Source organism: Colobus angolensis, unplaced genomic scaffold, assembly GCF_000951035.1.
Source record: "Colobus angolensis palliatus isolate OR3802 unplaced genomic scaffold, Cang.pa_1.0 Scaffold163, whole genome shotgun sequence".
Taxonomy (NCBI): domain Eukaryota; kingdom Metazoa; phylum Chordata; class Mammalia; order Primates; family Cercopithecidae; genus Colobus; species Colobus angolensis.
The window spans coordinates 3170640-3197619 of NW_012114744.1; the positions used below are offsets into that span (position 1 = coordinate 3170640).

The 26980-nt window shown below is 37.4% G+C and overlaps 1 protein-coding gene across 1 annotated transcript in view; it reads right to left on the bottom strand.

Annotated features, from left to right (window-relative positions):
• CTTNBP2 (cortactin binding protein 2) overlaps nucleotides 1-26980 on the bottom strand; it is a 173114-nt gene that overhangs the window by 96494 nt on the left and 49640 nt on the right. The window contains exon 3 of the mRNA XM_011937380.1: nucleotides 6850-7074. Within this exon, the coding sequence (XP_011792770.1) occupies nucleotides 6850-7074 (225 nt within the window). The remainder of the gene's footprint in view (nucleotides 1-6849; nucleotides 7075-26980) is intronic.

Genomic DNA, 26980 nt, shown 5'->3' on the forward strand with positions numbered 1-26980 from the left:
TGATTTTTAATAATTTCCTATGGTAGATTAATATTTGAATAACTGCTTTTTGATGTTCAAAAGGCTGGCATTTATTCATTTATTTATTTATTTATTTAATTTGATGGAGTCTTGCTCTGTTGCCCAGGCTGGAATGTAGTGGGGCAATCTCAGCTTACTGGAACCTCTGTCTCCCGGCTTCAAGAGATTCTTTTGCCTCAGCTTCCCGAGTAGCCAGGATGACAGATATGTGAGACTATGCCTGGCTAATTTTTGTATTTTTAGTACAGACCGGGTTTCACCACATTGGCTAGGCTGGCTTTGAACTCCTGTTCTCAAGTGATCTACCTGCCTCAGTCTCCCAAAGTGCTGGGATTACAAGTTTGAGCCATTGCACCCAGCCAAGCCTGGTTTTAATTTTAATAAATGTTATGAGCCAGTAAGTATTTCAAGCCACCAGTGTATACAATAAACATCTTTTTTCTGGTGATCATATGCCTTTTGAATCTTATGTACTATGAAAAACAAAACATCACAGACATGGTATTTCTATCAAAAATGCAAAAGCTGATCAAACTGTGATCAAACTAAGAAGTCCTAACTCATTATTATAAATTTCATATATGACTAGTCACAATAGCAAAGACATGGAATCAACCCAAATGCCTATCAGTGATAGACTAGATAAAGAAAATGTGGTACATATACACCACGGGATACTATGCAGCCATACAAAGGAACAAGATCACATCCTTTGCAGGGACATGGATGGAGCTGGAAGCCATTATTCTCAGCAAACTAATGCAGGAACAGAAAAACAAACACCGCATGTTCTCACTTATAAGTGGGAGCTGAACAATGTCAACACATAGACCCAGGAAGGGGCACAACACACACTGGGGCCTGTTGGGGCAGGGTGGGAATAGCACATCAGGAAGAACAGCTAATGCAGGCTGAGCTTAATGCCTGTGTGATGGGTTGATGGGTGCAGCGAACACCATGGCACACGTTTACCTATGTGACAAACCTGCACGTCTTGCACATGTGCCCTGGAAATTAAAAAATGTCTTGCATGTTCATTCTCCGTAATATGTAGAAAAATGATCCATTTCAAGCAAAATCTTTTCTGTGGCCTCTATTCTTGATTGTTTCAATCTTTATTAATACATTTTGAATGTCTTTTGAATACCCAACCTTCATGTTTTTAGCTCTTTTTGAAGCATGAACTAGATGGATCATACATTTAATGATAAGGGTTTTAGAGCTGGTCTTTTAATCCAATATCATATAGGCATTTTTTCCCTCTAAACTTTGGGATATTCTCTTGATTGTAGAGCTATGGGGGAATAAATGTGTTAATATCTGTGTCTCTCAATCTTAAGTGGCTTGAGGGAATGACATAAAAATCACAAAGAATCCAAGGTATTAAGGGTTTTCAACTTTTCTAGCAGTAAGGAAGAAATACAGTACATATAGGAAGCCTGAGAAGCAGGAGATCTGAGTTCTACCACCGAGTGGCTATAGGAAAGTTGCCCTCGCACAGCAGTTAAGTATGCGGACTCTGAAGGCAGACTGCTTGTCTTCAAGCCAATAGGCACAGCTGTTCAAGTTCTCTGTGACCTTATTTATGCTTAAAATGCAATTATAATAGCCTTTATTGTATGTAATAACAATATCCTCAGGATCAAGTGAGTTGATTTAATAGGGAATGGCATACACTGTGGGCTTATTACATCTCAGGGGAATCCCTTAAGCTCTCTGAATTTAATCGTATAATTTTGAAACCTCCTGTCATTATCGCCATCAAGAGTCGTTGGTTCTTTCCTATATTTTTTCCTATCATCAATAAAGTAGTTTCCAGGAACAAATATTTTAAAGAATTGTTCAGGTCAGTATAACAGCAGTGAATGTGCACTTGTTTAAATTCGAGTCACCTTGGTATTAATTTGTTCACACATTATCACAAGCAATGTCTTAAAGAACTTTTGAAGAGAAAATACATAAACTGTGTACAAGGAACCACACTAGAAACTACAAAGGACATGAAAATCCATACATTCCACTTATTTGATTGTAGGACTACACAAATTTTAAAGAGATGGTCAGATGGCAGGACCACATACTAAGTTAAAAAGGAACCACAGTATACATAAATTATGGAGTTCCAGGTGACTTTGTTATGTTATTGTTGAATTTATATCTCCTTCGAACCACTTTCAAGTAGGGGCTGAGGGAAACTTGCATGGAGCATTATCACCAAACTCTTTTGCAAAAAGCAGTGGATTGTGTGGAAGAGCTCAGAAGAATGAACACAGCTTCACTGGTAGTGAGAAAGTGGGTGGTTGCTCCAAGAATAGCACCCAAACTGGAAGCTATGAATGAAGAGGCACCAAGCACATGTTTTTATAGAATGAAAGGGAAAACTATGTAGGTGGGACCAAAGCAGCAATTAGTTCTAATTCAAAGTGGAAAACTGAGAGGAAAGCAATTATGGCCATTTATAAATTGAGAAAGCAGAGTGCATATCTGCCACACCACAAAATACTCTTATGATATTTAACTGCATTCTTTATTGCTCTCCCAAAATCTTTTAAGGCTCGTTGCATCCCTTTCCTCTTCTCTCTCTGGGCACCCCAACACATCTGCTCGATCTGGTAAACAAATACATAACAACAAAATATATTAAGAGATCTTTTCTTTTTTTTTTTCTTTCATTTTTAATTTCAAAGGGGCTGTGGCTAACATGCAGTGATCTGGGCTATACAATTCTCATCTGCCCCTCCCTTTTAATCTAGAGTTTCAAGAGTGGGAAGGCAAGCCCTGGAAGCAGAGGTTTGGCTCACTTCTTTCTTTCTTTCTTTCTTTTTTTTTGAGACAGAGTCTCACTCTGCCACCCAGGCTGGAGTGCAATGGCGTGATCTTGGCTCAATGTGACCTCTGCCTCTTGGGGTCAAGTGATTCTCTTCCCTCAGCCTCCTGAGTACCTGGGAGTACAAGCACACGCCACTACACCCGACTAAGTTTTGTATTTTCAGTAAGGACGGGGTTTCACCATGTTGGTCAGGCTGGTCTTGAATTCCTGACCTCATGATCTGCCCACCTGGACCTCCCAAAGTGCTGGGATTACAGGCTTGAGACACCATGCCCAGCTGGCTCATTTCTATTTACACGGATCAGGCAAACTGCTCTCTCCTTGAAATTTCTACTCAGAACCACAGACTTCAATCTCCAGCTCCCCCTTGATAATGGCTCTGCAATGCTCCTGGGGAATCAAAATGCATTTTGTAATGTAGCAATGCAACAAAAAAAGACTCAGGGATGAGCTAAATAATCATTCATGTGCAAAATGTCCTAAATCCTCTCCTGAAAATTTTATTACATATGATTCTCTACCATGTTGTTACTGAATGAAAGTCTAGAAAGCAATTTAAAATGAAAATACATTCATACATGTGGTAAGCAATATATAATGAAGAACATGGAATAAAAATGGCAGAATAAAGTACAATTATAAGAAGAAATGGGCATACGAAATCAAGGAAACAAAACAAATATTTTGTTCTTTTCTGACCCATTTCCATTTCTTCGGTTGTCTAGCACTGGAAACTCCTTCCTATGTTAGGAGAATTCTCTATTTTATGATTCTTCCCTGTGGAAGCTAAATATGTCCAATAGTTGCTTTCCTGGTCTTCTGTATAACCTAAGCTTGGCTAATGACATACACCTGTCTTAGGCTTCAAATAGGAAATGAGTGATACAAAAAAGAGGGACCCAGGGAGGGACCACTCAGGATCTGGAGCAGTGAGAGCACCAGTGCTGTCTGGCATCAACAGGGTGAAAAGTAAGCTGCAGCATCCATTTCCCATCAGATCAGCAGACGCATCTCCTGCTGTAGACTAGCTCTGCAGAGGGTACTTGTCTGTGATGCTGGCTGGGAACAGCTAGTCCTCTAGGCTTTGCTAGCCATGCTGAACCACGATGTAAGCCAACTACCATTTCTGTAAACCAGTCAACAAATGCCCTTTCTGCCTTTTCAATGAATATTGGCTTCACCTCCTCAAAACTAAGAATCCTGTCTGAGGCATCTATTGCCATGCAAGTCACCTATTTATGTTGAGCTGACATGTAGAAGGAGCTGTATCTAATACACACAGTTATTTTTAGTTTTTGCACTGGCGAAAAGAATTGCTCCCTCTCTGAATTTCCAGGTTATTATTTTGGCTACACACATCCAAAGTTCTGATCAAGTTAAAAGGTCTTTCCTACTTCAGGGCTAGAATTTATACTTCCTAAATGTGAAGAAAATGTTTGAAAATATATAGATTTCCTCCCTACTGTTCAAATAAATTAGAATGGAAATTCTATTAAAAGATGATAGACAAGATTTAAAAAAAAAAAAAAAAACCTCCAAATATCATTCCATCCTGGGTTACTGGCTCAGAATGGGAAGTGGATTACCAGAGGCAAAGTTCCCCATGATGATTACTCATTAGCTTCTTCAAAGTGGCTTTACAGGCTCAGTCCATTTGCCAAATTGACTCTTGCCCAAATTTCCCTGGCACACAAATTACCAAACAGTTAACCCGCCTATTCGTAGTCGCAGCAGGAGCCAACGCATGAATGAGCACGGACCCTGTCCTCCTGCCTTGAGAGGCAAACCAGAACAGCGCTCAGGCCAAGTGTCTTAGAATTACCAAAAAGATATGCCCGGTGTCAGATAATAAATACTTGAATCATAGATAATGGAGCCTTTGCTTTCCCAGACATTTGCTCTGGCAGTGATTTAAAGAACTGAACTCATTTAAAATAATGGATTTTTTTCCTTATGGCTTTTAGATGTCGAAAGCTGCAATTTATACGCGAGGAAACTGAAGACATTCGGTTAAAATATTTGCTTTCAGAGGACTAAAGGTGACAGGTAATTTTGTTGTTAAAGAGATGACTTTGGTGTTTCTGCTTTCATCAGCTGATACGGTATTTTCTTTTTAAGTGAAGACACAGGGTAAGAGTACAAATTATAACTCTTCTCATACACTATAATCTACTAAAATATAATATTTTTTAAGGACAAAATGTAGCACTCCTTGTCAGAGAAACGCTTCACTGAGACTACACAGCCGATGAATTTGGCTATAAAGGACTCCTGTATTCCCATTATACATGGGAGACACACCACTGGCTCATTTTATATTAGCCTCTCAGGACCCATAGGACAGAAACAATTTCCTTTCACTATCAGCCAGGTTGGAAATGACCCAGTCATTCAGAAACAAACAGGATGTAAGTTGATTTAAAAAAAAAAATCAGCTAGATAATAAAATCTTTGATCCAACTAGAAGTGTTCTTTTTTTTATCCTAAAAGAGAAATGAGTTTTGTTAAAGGCAGAACAGAAGTAAAATTTAGGAAAGTATTTTTTATATATTCAGTGACAACAAAATGTTTTCTTAATTTTTTATAGTGCAGTATAAAGTCCAGCAGAAATAATTTATTATGAAATAACTCATTTGACACATTACAGGCATAATTGAAATGTATCCCATCCAAGAAATACGAATGAGTTTCAGTGACATCAGCTGAAATTCACTGGCTTTTGTTTATGTGGTTTGTGGGGAGTTTTGAAAACCTCCAGATATCTTAGTGGTTGTCTGCAGGGTTTTGTAGAGGGCTTGCAAAGTCCAGAGTAAAACTCTGATTTTGCCTTACATCTATGGAAAGCCTTCTATTTTTCTTATTTTACTCAGTGCTTTAGTTTCCTACCATGCAACATACTGAGAAAAATGTTTCCATTTTGCAGCACCTACACCAGAACACTGACATTTATATGTTAATGTAAAGATAAAATTTCAGGGAAAAGACACACATTAAATGACAATATGTATCATAAACATTTGTAAGTATAATGCATTCAGGATAACCGTCAACTAGTGTTACATATATTAGAAGTTATCTGAAAAGGCCAACTAAAAGAAACATTTTAATTTATGCTTTAATAATAATGGTGGAGAGAACACATTAGTTTTAATTTTAATCAAACCACACAGCATGAGCTTCTAGCTTTCTCACTCTCTTTTCTAATAAAAGGCATCGATAGTCTTGGCAGCATATTGGAAGGACAAAATTTAAATTTCTATTTCCTTATAGCTGATCATCATAAGTTTTATTGAACTTTGTACTCTTTGAAGCAGATACTCGAGTGAAAGGAATATGTGTGCGATGGTGGGGGAGGGGGAGAGGAGGACGAGGTTGGTTTAAATGAAACACATGTGACCAGGAGGCTTGAAGTCTGCAGCTGACACAGCTCTCACATCCCAGAGGTGAGTCTGACACTAACCAGGACTTTAAGATGACACATTGAGACTGGATATACCATGCAAACGTGCATTCCATTCTCTTCATGTTATTTTCATTTTCCCCCACCAAAAATAAGAAATAATAAAATAATTTCTAATTGCAAATAACTATTTTAGACAGAAGCTGTATACAATAAGCTGGGATGTTACCATATGATCAAAGAGTGCTGGTTTATCACTGGATTAACCTACCTAGCAGCTAAGCATGTTTTCTAGAAGGCACTAGGAAGTCCAAAAACATACATATAGAGAGGGATTTTAAAGAAAGTATCAAAGTAACCATTATCGGAAACATAATTCTTCTGTTATACTTCCTTTATGGTTTAGTGTTATTTTGAGTTACATTTTAAACACTAGGTTACATTGGCTTAAAGAATCTGTCAGCCTTTTGTACTTCTAAGTACTTATTGCAATCCTGTCTGAAAATATAATGCTGAAGGAACAAACAACAACTTTGGAGATGATCTCCTCGTTCAATATCATGTTGTAGGGGAAATGACCATTTGAACATCTCAATACCTTCTTTTGTCTGCTCTCAGCAGCAGCCAGCTGTGCGGACATCCTTTCTTGCATTTTCTTGCAGTGGGCCATGACTGCTTCAAGGATGGAGAGGGGGTTGGTACAAACTGGCTTCTTCTCTTTGTCACCAGCACCTGCTTCATAGTCTCTCTGGAGTGCCAGGAACGGGTCATTTAGATTAAATCTCCCATACCGTTCCTGGATAAATACCTCCTTCCTGCGAGCCTGGAATAAAGTTAGAGAAATGTATTGAAGAAAGAAATGAAAATATACAGAAAGACTTTTGTGATTACACTTCCAAATGGTATTCCCAACTGCTATGAGTAATGGCTTATGATGTCAGTGGTGAGTGAGAGGCAAATGTGGCCCCCCGTCTCCGACTAGCCTGGAATGCCATTCCATCTGCTTTCAAATTTTCTTCCTTTAAGAATATTGTATCTTACATTGCAAATTATGCAAATATAGTTATTTCCCATGATGTCCTACTCCTCAAGGATCAGAATTTAAGGAGCAGTCTTTTTTTACCTCCGCCTCCACACACTCCCGCCCCCGCCCCCCCCACTCCACAGGGTCTTGCTCTGTCATCCAGGCTGGAACACAGTGGCACAATCACAGCTCACTGCAGTCTCAGTCTCCTGGGCTCAAGCAATCCTCCTGCCTCAGCCTGTCTTATAGCTGCAACTATATGTGCAAGCCACCACACCCAGCTATTTTTTTGATTTTTAAATTAAGATGGGATCTCACTTTGTTGCCCAGGTTGGTCTCAAACTCCCGGGCTCAAGTAATCCCCCAGCCTCGGCCTCCCCAAAGTGCTAGGAGCCGCCACACTCCACCTAGTCTTTTCTAATTTAATGTAAAATCAGAAATATTGACAATTAAAATAATTTTTAGCAAAAGTTCAAAAATAAAATTATCTCTATATTGATAGCACTTATATTTAAAATAGTATCAGCTTAAATCACTCATAGAAAACATCCCCTATAAGTTTTTTTTATAGCCAGAAGGAAATCACATGGATGTCTGGTAAGAAGAAAATTCTTTGTGAAATTTTTAATGTAAAAATTTTAATTAAAAAAATAAAATTTTTGAATGTAAAAATAAATCATAATATTTGTAGTTTGTAAAATTTGACTAACTACAACAGCCTTCAGAAAATTTAAAAAGGCATCTATCTCCTTCTTACCGAAGGGCATTAAAATATAGTTCACAGAATCCCAGGAAAGAATGCAACTCAATTATACTCTAAATGTCAGTCCATCAGCGACAAAGTTAATTTCACACCCACGTAATGAGGGCCAAATGCAATTTTCTATAATTAGCCTACAAAGTCATTGCATAAAAATGGAAAAGAGCAGTAGAAATGTATTAAAAACTAGCAACATTTTCCTAATTCAGGTCATTTTGGAAGAGCCACTAGAATGAAAAAATCTATGTCACTGCCAGTAGAAAAACTGAGTTAAAATAAATCAAGCTTATTTGTCCAAAACATTAAACCTGTTTGCTGAAGAAATATTATTAATCCATATAGTTCCATATTAAAGGGAACTGAATTGGAAAACTACACTTTTCCATTTTAGTCCACTATCAGCAAGCCAACAACTAGATAAACACAAATCTAATGACAAATGGGAAAAATCTAATATTTCTTTCCTTATTATCAACTTAGATTAAGAAATAAAATTTACAAAAAGTCCAGTTTCACCATGAAATTTAAGCTAGCTTTCAGAAGACCACTTTAAACTTAAAAGATAAAGTTTATGAGTTAAAAGCACTTTGTGTTTCTAGATTCTTTAAATTCGATGATGTAATCAATACTCTGAATAAGTATCACTTGAGAGATGCAATTTCAAAAGCAATTTCATTTTGTCCTTCACATTTTTCTTAATATTATTCAGTGTAGTAGTTCTTCTCCCACCCTTGGATGAACACTTCGATAACTCTATGATTTTTTCTAATTGTTTTAATTTAATAAAAGACCTACAGTCACTTTGAGTCAAAACAGCCTTAATTTGGTTATCAGAATGCCCATATTCATTCAGTGGTACGGCAACCTCCCTTCCTCAGCTAGCATCTGCTGCAAGCTAACATTTACCACTCGGCAAAGAGGTATACATGAAAACCTCTCTCCTTTTCCTAAAACCTCGTCCCCCTCTTTCTAAGCTGTTTTAGTCACCTCTGGGTTGGAAAGGACTGGAGGTAGATGATAAAGGAGTGGTGAAGGGAGCAGGAATGCCATACCTGAGTGGTTCAGTTGGCCAGCTAGCTTTACCAACCCAGTGTGAAGAATAACGTCTACTCTTTTCCCATGAAGTACTTGGTGTTTTCTTAGAGGACCACCCCCTCTTGCATTGCTGGGACCCCTTCATCTGCAGTTTCTTTAATGTAGGCCATAAATGTGGGACAAACTACATAATCTGCAGGACCCACTGCAAAATGAAGACATGCGCTTTTTATTCAGAATTATTAAGCATTTCAATATGGCAACAGCACAGCATTTAACCAGACAAGGGACCCCTCTAAATGCACAGCCTCTGTGACTGCTCAGGTTGCACACCCATGAAGCCCAGCCCTGCATACACTCTCCTTATCAGCATTGGGAATGCACCTTTTGACAACTGAGGTCCCATGTTCTCTACAGACTTCCCTATTGAAGAGGACTTTAATCAATCTCATTCCTACCATTTCAAGACCATGGCCCAACCTGGTCTACAGGAAACACTCATGGATCTTTATCTGAACAAAAGCTGGGAGTCTCTACAAGATGATCCCCACATGTATCTCTCCTTCACGTCCACAGAATGGCTGCTTGTTCAGCCCTACCTTCACTGAGCCCACCAAGATCTGCAGGAAAATACCTATTATGTCGTTCAAAAGTCTCTCTGAACCCCTCTTCTCTTCAGATGAAGGGAGAAGCAACTGAATGGGGCAGGACTCAGCAGAATTCTCTGCAGAGAAATGCTCTCTGATAGAAATATTTCTTTAATCTCCAAAAACTACATTATTTTATACCCTCAATGTGGATGAAAGGTTTAAAAGTCAACACTAGCTTTTAAATATTTCTTATGAAAATTTGCATCTTGGTCCTCACTTGAGTATCTGATATTCATTACGATGAGTTATCTGCTGAAACTGACATTTTTAACAACCCATTGTAATTGCCTGATGTCTACTCACCCATACAACATATTTTATGATGTACAGTACTTGTAACACTAATCAAGCAATTTCTTAACACGCAGGTTATTCTTAAGCCTGAGTAAACTTTTTGATAAGTGGGTTAAAATTGATTGTTTGTATAATAAAAGAGGTAAATACATATATCACAGACCTAGTTCCAGTTTTACCCAACAGATTTCATTGTCAAAAAGTATTTCTTTTTTTTTTTTAACTGGTGTGAAATGGTTTTTTACATGTGTATTTTTGTTGTGTTTGTTTTTATTTTAAAATTACTAGTTTTAACTGAGTCACATTGTGACACTGTTAAATGCAGATGATTTTTTTTCTGCTGAAAATGTTGTATAATGATACGTGTACAGGTTGATAAACATAAAACTGCCTATTTATTTGAGATAGGGTCTTGCTCTGTCACTCAGGCTGGAGTGCAGTGGTGTGATCACGGCTCACTGTAGCCTTGAACTCTCAGGCTTCAGTGATCTTCCCACAGCTCAGCTTCCCAAGTAGCTGAGACTATAGGCATGTGCCACCATGCCCAGCTAATTTTTAAATTTTTGGTAGAGAAGAAGTCTCACTATGTTGCTCAGGCTGATCTTGAACTCCTAAGCTCAAGTAATCCTCCTGCCTCAGCCTCCCAAAGTTCTGGGATTACAGGAGTGAGCCTCTGTGCCAGCCTAAAACCGCCAATTTATTTGCTTCACAAATATGGACTGACATTTACCCTTTATGAAGTATAAAATATGTACATTAGAGTCCTTTAAGGATAGATACAGTGGTTTTGTTTTTGCTGCTAACTAGCTATGCAACTGTGTTGCTGATATCTTTAGTTGTCAAAACGAGAGAAATGAAGAGGTATCATTTGTTGCTCAGTTTAGACAACAAATCTGATCTCATTCTTTCATTTTTAAGTCCCTAAAAGCATGGAAACCAGGCAAAATGAATGTCAAAGACCACATGTTCTTCATTAACATTAAACTGACTCCTAAACTCATATTTATTATTTTCAGAGATGACAGGAAATAATGTTGTTCTATGACCACATATGCATTTATTTGTATATATTACATATATTCAACATGTACTTTTGATATTCTTGTCTTATAGTAAGGGTTTCTAGAAATATGTAATTCTAACAATTAAAATGTGCTTTTTGGTCAGGCTTTCTATCAGGCTTATAAATTAGAATGCAGTTGCCCATTTTGATTCCATGGTGAAAAGTCATAGATTAAATAAGAATAGGACATGAAGACGATGCTATAATATAAATTCAGTGTACTCACAACATAGAATATGACAAATTATCCACTAATAACTAATTTTAAAAAATACTTTGATATATTTAATGTTGGAATAATATATACTCATGTATTTTTAAAATAACTCCCAGAGAGAAATAGAGTTACTTTTCTATATACATATATCCTACCACCAGTGGATGAGTTTTCCCAGATGGAGGAATAGAAAATATAGTAGATCCAATTATCTATCTAGGAACTTTTGGTGACTTGGAAATTTCAAGCTCCAACAACAGGCTCCCCATTATTAGGATGCTAGGCAGTGCTGACTCCCACAAATGCACGCAGGAGCCAGGTAGCCAACATCAGTGTGTATATTTGGTATGCTATTAATCAGTGTGAAATGGCAGACTTTTGGGGAACTAGAGATGATATGCTCTAGCAAAAGGCATCTACGTTTTGTTTTGTTTTGTTTTTTAAATCATGACACTTTGCCAGTGAAACAAAATACAACTGGCAGGAGTGGTTTGGACAGCAGGACACCCAGTTTATCATCTGTGATTTATGGGAAGAGACCAGTCACTCTGGGACTCACTGGCCTGTATCTTCTCTTAAGCATTTTGCCTTGAGTTCTTTTTAAGTGGGGGTACTTGTATTTAACTGACACATCCAACCCACTACAGGGCAAAAAACAGGTGCATAACGCATACTTGTTGACTGAATAAAGGTAGCATCTAACAGACTTAGGAAAATAGCAGATGTATCCTTGAAGAAAGAGCTCAGACCACATTTCCCTGTTGGAGGGAAGTCTCCTTCCCAGGGGGGCAATCTTCCCAGGAACCTGGAGAGGAAGTTAGGCCAATGTCAGACTCCTCTATGCAGGACTAATTCTAGAGAAAATGATAGCTAAGAATCAGTTCACCCACTGCCCAACATAGAAAGCTAAGATCCCAGGAAGGATTCATCAACTCTCCAGCCTAAAGCCAGGTGACAGCAGTTCCAGGAGAACTACAGGGTATATCAGTTGGTTTTCTATGGTTCACCATGTTTTGTAATGATCATTGTTCTTTGCACCCCCTGAATTGTGCAGCATGGAGCCACTCTGTACACCACACAGTTGTCGGAGTAGTCTTTCTAAAATGGAAATCTTCTCAGTCATTTCTCTGTTCAAAGCCTTTCAGCACTCTTTTGCCCCAGGCCTTTGTGTTGCTTGGGATGGTTCCCCTCCTTCACCCATGTGTCTCCCCATGAACTGCCAACTCTCAGTGCCACCTCTTCTTCTTGTGCTCATGTCAAAAGGTTCAGAGTTTAGTTTAATTTGGATTCAAGGAAACATCTGTAATGAAACATATGTCCAAGCCACTTGAAATCTCTTCAGTTTACCTACTTTTCAACAAACAAAATGTGTATTCCTTCTAACATTCTTGTAAAAAGTTTACTGTTCTTAAAATATTACTTTGCAACAGAGTGCTTATTTTTAATTTTTAATTTTTAATGTATTACATTATGTTTAATAAAGGCCGATCAACAATATAGACATGTTTTAATAGGTAAGGAGACCATGTAACAAAAAATGACTTGAAATGTTTATTATGCTGGGCTTGAGGAGGCCTGACCCTAAAAAAGAAAGAGATGAATGTGTAGAGAATGTCTTGGTTTATGCATCAGAATTACTTGAGAATGAAATGCACTTTAGGGAAATGAGTCATTATGAAGACACGAACTAGTTGTAATAATAAAAACAGACTCTTAAAGGAACTCTTAAACCTAGCCACACTGATGTATAAAAATATAAGTTCGGCCTGGTGCGGTGGCTCACACCTGTAATCCCAGCACTTTGGGAGGTCAAGGCAGGCAGGTCATGAGGTCAGGAGATTGAGACCATCCTGGCTAACACAGTGAAACTCTGTGTCTACTAAAAATAAAAAAAAGTTAGCTGGGCATGGTGACAGGCGCCTGTAGTCCTAGCTACTCGGGAGGCTGAGGCAGGAGAATGGCGTGAACCTGGGAGGCAGAGCTTGCAGTGAGCCAAGATCGCACCACTGCACTCCAGACTAGGTGACAGAGACTCCGTCTCGGAAAAAAAAAAAATATATATATATATACACACACACACACACACACACACACATATACACACACATATATGTATATATAATTTCATCAGAATGTGAAGTTTTAGAAGATCTTGTTGAGAATGTTGCAAGCAGGAAGTTGGAAGACGACCATTATTACCGAGGATTTCATACACATGAGGTTCCTACTTTGGCCTTCCTTGTTTGATATAATCAATTGAACTAGTTTTGACATGATTAGTAAAAATAAAAGAAAGCATACTTAAAATATACAACCTTTCCTATAGCATGTAATCCTCTGAGAAATGGAAACTAGAACTTGTACTGTGAGTCATAATTAAAACATTATAAAACATACTATCAATTTCAAAACATACTGACAAGCTTATAAGCTTTACATTTTATGAAAAGCCAAAATGATTCGTAATAATTTAAAAAATAATACTAACAAAAGATAACTTTTATTGACATTATTTATCGCTAGGTGCTTTTTATTCATTTTGTCCTAAAAATAAGCCCAGAAGATAGCCATTATTTTACTTCACATTTTATAAATAAGCAGACTGAAGCTTGGAAAACTTAATGTGCTTGCCGAAGGTCACTTTAACAGCAGCTGATACTCAACCCAGGCAAGTCTTACTCTAAAGCCTACATTTTTAAGCACTGAAAGACAATTATGACTAGAGTATTTTGGAACGTTAGAAAAGGCTTCAAAAATAATTACTGTTTACAACACTTTTTAAACCAGTACAAGAAATTAGGTTTAAAAGAAAGACAAAAATATGACAATGTTCTCAAAAGTTAGTTTTCTATACGCTCTATTTGTACTTCCATTATTACTGACCATATACTAACATGATCTAGTCAGACTTAAACAGTTTTTCAAGATTCTGCACAGAATATTTTATATCATTTAAGTTCAAAATCCAATGATAACAATGGTTTCTGGATATGCTTTCACAAACCACTGATTACCTAAGAATAACAAAAAATAACAAAAAACCAGCATTAATATAGATCTAACTGCAAGAAGACTGCTAAGGAATTCTGTACTCAGCTCTAACCCGCTAAACACAGCTGTCACTATCTTGGGTGCCAATAATACAAAAAGCCACAGCGGGTGGTCGAAATGTTGAGTCCAGTCTGACAAAATGGACTTTTTCAGGAAGAAATGTGAGTCAGTTCTTGAGTACAAACACAGAAGCAAGCATGAAAAACACTTAGGGGTGTCAATCAACAAGATATTGAGCCAGCAAACCATGAAATAGACACTGCCCCTTCTCCAAATCAGCAACTCAACCCCAGACTTCATTACTCAGTAGATAACAGGTATCAGAATTGGACCTCTGGACTCACTTTTGGCTGAAGTATTCAAAGAACAATCAATAGCAAAAGGATCTGAAAACAACACTGAAGAGGAAGAGCAGAAAGAACTAGGGACACTTGAAAGAGGAAAAGCCTTCCAGAGGCATGATGATGCTCTTTCAATATCTGAAAGCATTTTATGTTTAAAGAGGTGTTTGAAGATTTATTTACGTGATTCCCAAGGAATAAAATTATGGCTAATATAATAAAGAATTTTTAAGGGTCAAAGCTTTTCCACAGATACAACGAGCTGCATTTGATTGGAACAAAAATCTCTGTCTCCAGCTGTGTTTCAAACACAGGCTAAAAAAACACATGATAGAAATGTAACTCAGAAGTCTCAAAAGTCAGGAAGGTCCTTGGCTTCTAAACTGTTATATCCCTCTCAAACCCTGAAATTCTATGACTCAAAATCAAAAAGGATAGAAAATACATAGAGATTTTTCAAACAGTCAACATAAAAATTTATCCAGCTATAAATCTCTGTCTTAGTGTTAAGGAGTTCAAGTAGAGCAACATTAAAAAACACTAACATTAGAAGCTCTTTTAAGAAGGAAGGGGGAAAGTCCTACTTGTAAATAAAAGGGAATGGGAAGCCAGAGATACACCATGGTCCTCAGAACTCATTCTCGCTCTAAGAGGGGTTGAATAGCAGAGGAGTGAGTTCACACATTCACGTACTTTCTCTCTTTTCTCCTTCTCTCTCTCTCTCACACACACACACACACACACACACACACACACACACACACACACACACATATGGAATGGATGGCTGGGTGACTGCAGAGTGGAATAGCAATATAAAAGTTACACAGTCGTCTGGGGAAGGATAATCACTGCCCAAAGCCCTTCAATGATCAGAAAGCCTTAGAAATTCCCTGGCCAGGAACTAAAAATAACTTCTAGAATTACGACTTAAATGCCAAAAGAATCGAGTTCATTTCAGTGTCTGCATCTCAGATACCGCATCTATGTGTGAAGATACACTTGAGCCACAGAAGTCAAGGAGATTGTCATGGTGTCAAATGATTTTCTGTGCAATGCTGAGAATGTCAGAGAAGAGGTAAGCTTTTCCTCTTCCCACTCGCCTCCTACCTTCATCCCCCAACCTTTCTGTCACCTACAATGTCCTACCTGCTCATAGACATCATAATCTGGAGGTGTGGAAATTGTCATGCCAGGAATATACATAATGCATATCATGAATCATACCAAGACTTTGATTTATTTTGTTCCCAAAGCTAAAATCTGGAAGGCATACTTCGATAAACCACCAATTTTCTCTCAAAGTACAGACCATACTAACAGAATTCATGAGAGGCTTGGTTTCACAGAAGTCAGAGCCAGAAGTAACCTCTCTCCTTTCTGAAATCTCCCACCACTTTCTTTTGGCCTTGTATGCCACTTCCCACCCTGCACACATTCATCAGTGCTCATCTCAGCCAGATGTGGGAGCCCATGCTCATCTGTAGAAAATAACAACACCTTTATTCCCTAACTAGGTCAAGAATGGTATACAAGTGCTGCACTGTTCCACTCTCTTGCCCAAGTAGATATTATTAAATTATCAGTGCACTTAAAGCTGAATCCTGAACAACCTCCAACTTTGTCTTAATAAGACTCCAGACAGCCACCGCCTATCAATAACAACTGGAGCACAGATGAACCAACTCACCATTTCTGCCCTGGGCACTGAAATATTACCATTAGGTCTTTACTTCTAGAGAGTATGTTTTTAATTTTGATGAAATCCAATTTAACCACTTTTTAAAGTTTCATGTTTTACATCTTCTATTTAACAGCTAAGAAACCTTTGTCTAATTTGAAGTCTAAAGATTTTCTCCTGGAAGTTGTATGTATTTAGCTTTTAAGTTCATAATCCACTTTGAGGCAATATTTGTGTATGGTGTTAGAAAAAAAAAGGTTGATGTTCAATTTTTCCACATATAGATCCAATTTTTCAATCATTTGCTGAAAAGACTAGCCTTTACCCATTGAACATCTCTGATGCCTTTGTTGAAAATCAATGACCACATATGTGACTCTATTTCTGGATTTTTTATTCTATTCTGTGAGGTATATGTATGTTTCTTTGCTTTATGATAAGTGCTGAAATCAGGCAGGTTAGGTCTATAAAATTCTTCTTTTTTTAAATTGCTTTTGTTATTTCAGGATCTCTGTTTTTCCACATAAATTTCAGAATCAGTTTGTAAGATTTAAACAAGTCTCCTGAAATTTTAATTGAGTTTGGTAAGTCGTTTTATATTCTCTCAGCAATTTTCATTTTGTCTTCAGTATAAAAGCTTTGTTTTGAATATATTTTGTTAGGTTTATTCTTAAGCATTGTATTTTTTATGCTACTGCAAATAAATTATTTAAATTTCACTTTCTAATTATTTTTCTAATAGTATGTAGGAATATAACTGATTTTTCAATACAAAGTTTTTAATTCTACACATTTTATAAATTCCTTTTTTGGTTTCAGTAGTTGTCTTTGAAGATTACCTAGAATTTTTACCTAAGCAATAATATTTGCAGAAGTGACAGTTTTACTTCTTCATGCTTTTTATTTTATTCCCATCTTGCAATGGCTAGGATTTCCAGCACTACCTTGAACAAAAGTGCTGTAAAAGTGCTAAACGCTTTTCTTATTCCTGTCTAAATTGCATCCCTCAATTATTATGCTGGCTGTGTGGTTTTTTTGTTGTTGTTTTTCAGTTTTCGTTTACTTTTTTTTTTCTTTATTTTTTTTTTTTTGTAGCTGCACCCTTTATCACTTTGAAGTTCTCTACTATTCCTGGTTTGCTGTTGAAATTTTTCAAATATTTTTCTGCATCTATTAATGAAAACATGTGGTTTTTGTCCTTTATATTGTTAATACAGTGAATTTTATTGTTTGATGCTTGAATATTAAACTCTTTGATTATGATATATTGTTGGAAATTCAATTTGCTAATATTCTGTTTAGGATTTTTTTTTTTTTTTTTTTTTTTTTTTGAGACGAAGTCTTGCTCTGTCACCCAGGCTGGAGTGCAGTGGCGCCATCTCGGCTCACTGCAAGCTTTGCCTCTGGGATTCATGCCATTTTCCTGCCTCAGCCTCCCGAGTAGCTGGGACTACAGGAGCCTGCCACCAGGCCCGGCTAATTTTTTGTGTGTGTTTAGTAGAGATGGGGTTTCACCGTGTTAGCCAGGATGGTCTCGATCTCCTGACCTCGTGATCTGCCCGCCTCGGCCTCCCAAAGTGCTGGGATTACAGGCGTGAGCCACTGCACCCGGCCTTCTTAGGATTTTTTATATCTATAGTTATGATGAGTATTACTCTGTAATTTTCTTTTTCTTTTTTTAATATCTTTGCAGTTTTGGGATTATGATACTCTGACCTCACAAAATGAGTTCACCCATTTACCAGGGAAACCATCCAGGCCTGAAATTTCCTTTTGGAAAAAGTTTTTGATAGTGAACTCAATTTTTAAAATAGAATCAAGGCTATTTGGATTTTTTTATTCCTTCTTGTATTCGTTTTATAAGTGGTATTTTTTCAAGAAATTTGCCTATTTTTCTAGGTTATCAAAAGTATTCATAGTATTTACTGAATATCCTTTTAAAGTCTGCAGAATCTGTAATGATAAATCACTTTTTCCATTCTTAACATTGGTGATTCGCATTCTTTTTTTCTTGTTCATTCTAGCTAGGAGTATTTCAATTTTGCTGATCTTTTCAATGAATCAACTCTTATCTTTATTATTATTTTTCCTATTGTATGTCTATTTTGCATTTCATTGACTGCTTTTAACAAAATTGTTTTCCGTTCTACTTACTTTGTGTTTACTTTCCTGCCTTTTATGTCATTTCATAAAGTAGAAACATAGGTCATTGATTTTACATCTTTCTCCTTTTCAATATAAACCTTTAGAGCTCTAAATTTTCCTCTAAGCACTGTTTTAGCTGCATCTCAAATGTTTCGACATGTTGTATATTTGCTGCCATTCAGTTCAAATTACTGTCTAAATCCCTTTTGATTTTGTCTTGGACACATGACAGAGTTTTTTTTTTTTTTTAAATCCACAGATACTTGGAATTTTCCTAAATAGCTAACTGTGACTGATTTTTCATTTAAGTCTATTAAGGTCACTGAATACCTATTATTTAAATTAAGACTTGTTTTATGGCCCAGCATATGGTCTGCCTCAGTAAATGTATCACATACACTTGACCAGAATGTGTTTTCTGCATTATTGGATCTAATACTCTACAAATGTCAATTAATTAAGGGGGCTGAGGGTGTTTCTGTTTTCTATGATTTACTGAGTTGTTTTCTAGCTCTTCTATTAATTACTGAGAGAGCTATTAAAAGCTACTATGATTATAAAATTGTGTATTTCTCTTTTGTCAATGTTTGCTTCCTATATAATTGAGGCTCTGTTAGCAGCCACATAAGCACCTACGTCTTTGTGATAAATTGTCCCTTTTATCATTATAAACTGTATTATCTCTTTAACACTGAGCCTGTTATTGAATCTTCTATTGTTTCCTTTGTCTTTCTATTCATAATTCAACAATATTAATGTTTTAATTTATATTAGTAGATGCTACCAACCAGTAGGACAACACTCTCTCACAATGTTCATTTCTTAAAATCTGCTATGCAACCAGCTTATTCTTCTAGATGCAATCTAGATTTCATCTGCTTTGAAAAATAAGCAATCATAATTTTGATTGGAATTATATGTAAATTAGAGATACATTTAAAAGACTTTCATGAAATTAAGTCTTGTGGTTGAAAAAAATTGTTTCTTAATATATTAAAATTTGCTTTTATAGCTTAGAAAGGTTTATATTTTCAAATAAATTTGCATAAATTTGAAAATAAAAGAAATATTTTCAGATATCTTTGGTAATCCTCACTTGCCTAATTTTCTTTGTATTTATTTTATCTTGAATAAAGTTGCTAAAGCAGTAGGTCTCAATCCTGACCACTCATAAGAATCACCTGCATAACTCTGCAAACATTCAGAGTCGGGTCAACACTCAATGGCAAGTCCACTTGATTCTCTTAAGTCCTTTGATGCCCCAACCAAGGATAAGAACTAGTAACTGATTTCTTGCTCTTCTTGTACACTTTCCGTTTGTTTCTGGAGACAGGGTCTTGCTCTGTCCCCCAGGCTGGAGTGCCATCATGGCTCACTGTGGCCTTGACCTCCTGGGTTCAAGTGATCATCCCTGCTCAGTCTCCCAAGTAGCTGGGACCACAGGCACACAGCACCACTCCTGGCTAATTTTTGTATTTTTTTGTAGAGAAAGCATTTCACCATGTTGCCCAGGCTCACCTAATTTATTTATGCTTATTTTCAACTAGGGAATCTTTCAGATCCTTTTTTTTTTTTTTCCAAGCAGCTATTAGACAGAAATATTTTATATCCTTTCCACTTTGAGGATGATTTCTGTTTTCTTCTTATGTAAACACTGCCTTGTCTGGTAAAAACATGCTTAGGTGGTAACCTTCACAACAGTAGATACTAATTTCAACATCTCCTGAATTCAGGAGTATGCAAGACCAAGCCTGAGGTCAGGTGGATTTTTTTCCTTTTCAGTAAATCTTCTGTTTTTCTACCTTATTAAGCCAATTCTTTTTCTTACCTTAAAATACATAATATTTAAGATTATTCTTGGTGGTAGCTGGTATATTCTGGGCATACAGCCCTTTTAATCTAAAAATTACGTGAAATCTTGGTGGTAGCATTCATTCCACTCGTTCCAGTCTCTTTGAGGAACATAAATTTTTCTCCTGGTGGATCTCCGTTCTGTATCTTGCACATACATGAATCTTCATTTCTACTTTATCACTTTAATCCTTTCCACTGAGTTCCAGGAGATCTTCTTAAGTTTGTTACTGATTCAATTTCTTTACAGTGCTGATTTTTTCTACTATTTACAATATATGCTTTAATTCTGCTGATACACTTTAAGTTTTCATAACAATCATATTATGTAGGTACTGTGATGCTCATTTTAAAGATAAGAAAACTGTAGCACCAAGAGGGCAAGGGACTTGCCCACAGCTGCATGAATAGAAGTTTGGGAGTCTGGACTCACTCCCAGCAATCTGCCTCCAAGATCTATGCCCCATTCAGTGCTTCCTCTTCCCTAGCTTCACAGCTAGTCCACTCTTCACAATCTGGCTTCCTTCACTTCAACGCCTAGGTTTCTTCAAATTGTAAGACACAAGACAGATGGTATCTAAAAATGACACTCTAAAATTTGTTTCTTGTAATAATTTTGTCAAATATAAGTTGTTCCTTTGCATTTTAAATGTTACATTATCTTCTTTGTTCTATGCTGCAAGATCTTTCATGGGCCTTATGTTTTCTTTTTTCTTGTTTACTCCATCCTTGGACCAGTAGGAGTTAACCCAGATCTGGTGTTTAACCATAAGCAGGGCATGCAGGTAGAATCTTCCTGAATATATTTACTGTCTAGCTGGTTGCCATTAAAATGCTTCTTTAATACCAGGCAGGTAGACCAGTACAAATGTACATTTCATTGCCCCTTTCATTCGAGTGAGAGAGAGTAAAGGCCAATGGCAGGTCCTTCAAGATAAATGGGCTCCTAGTTAGGTTTTTTCCCCTGTCTGTGTTAAAGATATGCAGTCTCTTTGGTTGTGTTTGCTTACTAGGTACAAGGAAGTCTGTCATTGTCTGTCCTTGCAGAGTATAAGGGAATGACCAGCTCTCAGGTTGTTGCTTCTGTCTGAGTCATGCACTGTTGCCATGCTGCTTTCTGGTACGTCTCCTTCACAGTCACAGAAGGGATTTCAATCAGCATTTCCTACCTATCCCACTTTCTACCTTGGCCTCTCCAAATACAAGAGGGTAGGCATTGGCTGGCTCTTTTCCAGGGCATCACAGGGTTTCAGGAAGACTCAGTTCTCATTTATCCTTCAGCCTGGTCATGCAGACATTAAATCTAGCAGGTATTCCTTAATTTTTCAGGATATAGGTAGTACAACAGTAGAGGGATGAGCTCAGAGGTCAAACTGGATTTAGATATAGAATCTATTGCTTCAAAGTTATGCAAACTTGGGTTGGTTACTTGACTCCCCTTGAGCCATCACCAGTTACATGAAGAGAGCAGTGTACCTAAACCAGAATTTTGTTGTTGTTTTGAAGAAGGAGGAATAATGCATGTAAGGCACTTAGCTGGGTGCCTAAACAAATGGAAGCATCCAACAAATCACAGTTATCATCACAATAATGATGATGCTTTTTCTAGTTTGTAGCGTTGGTGTAAGGTTTTCCCTATTCTTATATCCTTAGGATGTAAACAGCAAGTGGGAAACCAGGTGCCAGTGCCAAAGCTTCCATGTTATTTAGAACTCCCAGTTGCAGTTTATCAGGTATCTAGCATGCTGGGTGACTGTTTTCATGTGTGTGTCCACACAGTCACAACTGTTCTTTCTCTTTAATTGCATCACACTCCAGAAGAGAAAACCTCAGAGCTCCTAACCATCCATTATTCTAGAGCCCCTCATCATCTTTGGAGGGCCAAGAACTACGGGGGCATTCATGAAACACAGCCAATTACGTCAAATGTAATCCAGGTGCCCAAGGATGAAAATGAACTCACCATCATCAACACTTATAGTAACATGCATGAACATAACACTCCATGTAGAGAGAAAATATAAATAACAAATCTTTTCAAGAGATAGTTTTTAAAGGATTACAGAGCCAAAAGGACTTACAACAAAATGGAACAGAATCCTGTTTCAATGCCATTCTTTAATACATGAAATCAGTTCTAACATAAGTCAAATGATGTGTTCTAAAGCATCACATTTAGGAAGAAAAAGATATTATATCATTAACTTTATAAGCCTTGCCCTTATTAATAAATGTTTTCCAGCCTTCAGGGTAAATTTAGATATAAATGTATAAATATTGTTTGTAGCCCTAAAATAACTAATGTACAAAAGTCCTTCATTTACTGAAGTTCTAAATCATATCCTTTATGTTTTCTCAAGCTTCCAAATCCTGAATTGATACAATTTTCTAAGCAATCCTATCATAAAACTTATCACATTTTGTGACATTATAACTAGCTAATTATAGAAATAGCTCCTATAGATGACTTAGAACATCTGTAAGAAAATGTTCTTTCAATAATTTAAAAGAAGGTTGAAATTTCTATTGAGCATTATTATTATTACTATTATTATTATTAGATGGAGTCTCACTCTGTTGTCCAGGCTGGAGTGCAGTGGCACGATTTCTGCTTACTGCAACCTCTATCTCCCAGGTTCAAGCAATTCTGCTGCCTCAGCCTCAGTAACTGGGATTGCAGGAGTATGCCACTGCACCCAGCTAATTTTTGTAACTTTAGCACAGACAGGGTTTCACCATGTTGGGCAGGCTGTTCTTGAACTCCTGGCCTTAATTGATCTGCCTGCCTCAGCCTCCCAAAGTGCTGGGATTACAGGCATGGGCCACCGTGCCTGGCCAATTGATCATTACTTCTAAAGTAAGTGTTTACAAAATAAGGCTTCTGAAGAAGGGTTTGGTATTGTCCAAAGAAGCAATCATCATGTTGTGGGAGATGAATATCACTGTAGCAAGCATACTGGGAGTGGGGGCTCATGCAGGATTCAGCAGGTACTGTTTTCATGTTTGCTAGACCAAATTCCTGTTCTGGAAATTTTCAAACAGGAGTTTCCCCCACTTGCATGTTGTTCTCATCATTATGAATGCACAGAAGCATTTTCTTATTTGGCTTTGATCATATTTGTTTGGTTTTAATCACTCATAACAGAAAAAAGATTCCCAATATTAAGCTTCTTATATAAAATAGACACATAAGCAGGTATACAAACAAGCAAGCAAGCAAATGAAGACCCTTAGGAGAATGCAGGAAGTTTCCCTGAGGTGTTTCAATGTTTCAGGAAGAATGTAGTTTGCAGTATGATAATTCCAGAAATGCTTACTTATATGTAACTTGAGAAAAGAAATGGGGAAATAGTAGTGGACGTGGAAACAAGAGTTAACAGAAGCATTCCCACACACAAAATTTAAAAAGTGAAAAACACAGAAATAAAGGTAGTTTCTTGTCTACTGGCTATAATACAACAGATAATTTCTGTGGGCAGAAGTTATGATTTAAAATTTTAAATACAGTCCCTTTTATAGCTCCAAGAAACATAAGTTGACTTGGTTAAAAATAAAATTCCCCAGGACATTAAGAGTGAATGGTGGGGACAGTTGTTCTCCTGTACTCCCCCTACACCCCCGCCCCAAACTCCCTACAGAACCAGCCTTGGCCCCTGAGTAGTAACTTGCCAACTGCATGAACCACTGAGCATCTGGAAAAAATAAACAGAAAGATCTTAACATTTTCACCATCTACCAGCTGAAGATGACTCACTCCATATCAAAAACAATCAAGGGAAAAGGAATGTCAATGGGTTGAAAGCAGTCTTTATTCAAACCCTGCCAGTAATTTTACCACCATTAAATAAATGTTCCCCCGTACTTGAGAGAAGGTATACCTCCTGCTACTCCCAGAGCAAACCAGAAAACCTTGGAGCCTGACGGAAAAGGATCATGGGGCAGTCCAGAAAGCAAAGAGAGTCCTTTGAGGGTAACTTCATCTTATCCCCACAATAAAGAACATGTATGCCCCTCAGATGGATGGCAAATGTGCAAACTGTGGGCACGGCACTCCTGGCTACCATGAAGTCAGAGGTACAGGGATCTAGGCAAAAGGTGAAGGGAAGAGCAGGTCTTGCTTAAAGGGTAGGCACATTTCAGCAGGACAAGTATCATTTGCAGGAACAGGGTAAGAATCTATTTCAGGTCACGCAATTTTGTCTTCCTTCATTGTAGGTAATGTATTAACTGCCGTAAAAAATGTTTTACAAACCATCAAGTGTAGTGCATAGGTTAATTGGTATCAGCAATGTAAAACTGAACAGGCCATTTGTCACAAGCCTGTTTGTGTTTGTTCACATTGGTAAAAATGCTCAACTATTTATATTTCTGCTAGACTTTTTATATTATATCATTTATTCAATGAAAATTCATCAAGAACTGTCTATGTGTATACAATTTTTCTCCAGTAATCAGCTTCCCTTGTCTTCCTTATTATGTTGGGCATTTGGGGGCAGAATGGGAAGTTTATTAAATAGTCTGTAATACAGAATAAATGCTAGAATACTGTAAACATGTGTTACACATTATAAAACAGTGAAATGTAGTGTCTGCTCCAAAGGAGTTTAGCCCAAGACAGATGCTAATCATTTCCTGACTCTCCAACATGATTTATGACTGGCTGTGATCAATTTCTGAAAAGACTAAAACTGAATTATATATCTAAAATCTGTTCTTGTAGGAATCTGTTTTCTCTTCTCCAAGCTACGCCACCCACTTTCTCCTGAAAGTGGAGCACAAGCCTGCAGGCCTCAGTGGCCTCAGAGCATATGACACCACTCTTCTGTGTAGGTGGCACATAACAGCACTTGCTGGAATTTGCTGCAGGAAGGAGGTCAGGACCTGACTATTCCCACCCCCTCTATTCTGGAGCAGCTACTGAAGGCATCTGCCTCTGTCCTTTAATGTCCTTAGTCTCTTATCAATATTCCTAGAGAACACAAGGATGGCAAAAATAATAAAGTAAGGATGAGACTAAGGTCCGTAGCTTCTGCCCAATATATATATGTCTGTTATTAAGACTCATCAGTTACACGGAAGTGTCGGTTTAGGCAAGGCTAAAGCCTGTGGTCAGTCTCTCAGCCAGGGCAGACAGGACTACCAGTTCAAACTAAAGGTACTCATTTCCTTTTCACCTACATACCTTTTCTTTGTATTGGGAAGATGATGCTGTGGACCTTCTCAGGACACAGGGACTAGGAATGAGGGATCCACATATGCTCATGCCTGTTCCTGTTAGTCACTATCTTCCCATGTAGCCAGCCAGTGGAAAAGGACCCAGGTATAATTTCACTGCCTCTGTGCTATAGTAAATGCCCCAGTAGGAATTACATTCATAACTCTGGTCACAACACTCCATGCTCAAACCGACTGACCAACTGCACATCAGAATTCATACAAGAAGAGGTGTCAGAGTATATATGAGGCATCCTGATACTTTGAGCTGTCTCAGTGCAGCCGTACATTTAGAAGAGACCTCTAAAATAATATCATGCTTGCCTATGAATGCACAGACTGCTTTGCCTGTGTAGTCTATTTTTAAATATTGGTACCAAGCACATGGATTCTTGCAGCTGTGTTTGAGAAGTAAAGGGTAACATGTACTTGAGAATTAAGACTGGCATCCATAGAAACAATTCCTACCCCATTCCATAGAAATAGGAGTATCAACAGAAGAGTCCACCAAAATGATTTTAAACAATCAATTTAGGCAAGTAAATATCTTGATAGCCCATTTCCAAAATTACTACTTTGGAAGCTAATTTATTATTAGCAACAGTCTTAATTTTATTTCTATTTTTCAAAGTTAAAATGACTCTAATAATAGATTTTTAAAATACACGCACAAGTACATGTACAGAGTGTACAACAGGCAATCAAGTTATTTTTAATTGAATGTACTTCTAAAGGTGACCTAAGTCACAACGTTTCACTATAATTCTGTTGAGCTACAAAGTCACACTACAAGGCCAACAGCAAGGGCTCCATGGAGACCTCCTAAGGTCAAAAAATTCATTAGCACCATGATATATTCAGAATCTACCCTAAGATCAATTAACCTGCTAGCTTGTGAATGAGTGAACAGCCAGAGACATACCGAACATCAATGCATCTGGCATTCCTATTCTTTCCTCCTTGCTCTGAGTGTCATGAACACTCAAACTGATTTGGAAATGAAAGTAAGTAATTAGAAAGCCAAATACATGGCCATTGGGAGAAATATCCTTAACACTGATATATTATTTGGAGGGAGAAGAGACCCAAGAAGGCATTAGAGTCATTAAACAGCTGATGGTTTTGCAACCCTGTTTGATTGCTCTTTCTTTATTAGGAACGCCTCCCTCGCTAGAAAGAACGCCACCCTTCCCTGGCTATTTGGCACTTCTGGAAGCTGCCTGCTCTGTACAGAAAATAAACACTTCTCTGGCTGAATTAATTGAGAAAGTAATGACTGTTTTTGTTTCACAAGGTCATAACAAGGATTTATATTTGAACTCCACTTTGGAGATGACTAGACTACCAAATAGTCAAAGAATCCTCTTGGCTAGAAAAAAGATAATGTTTTCACATGTAAGTTT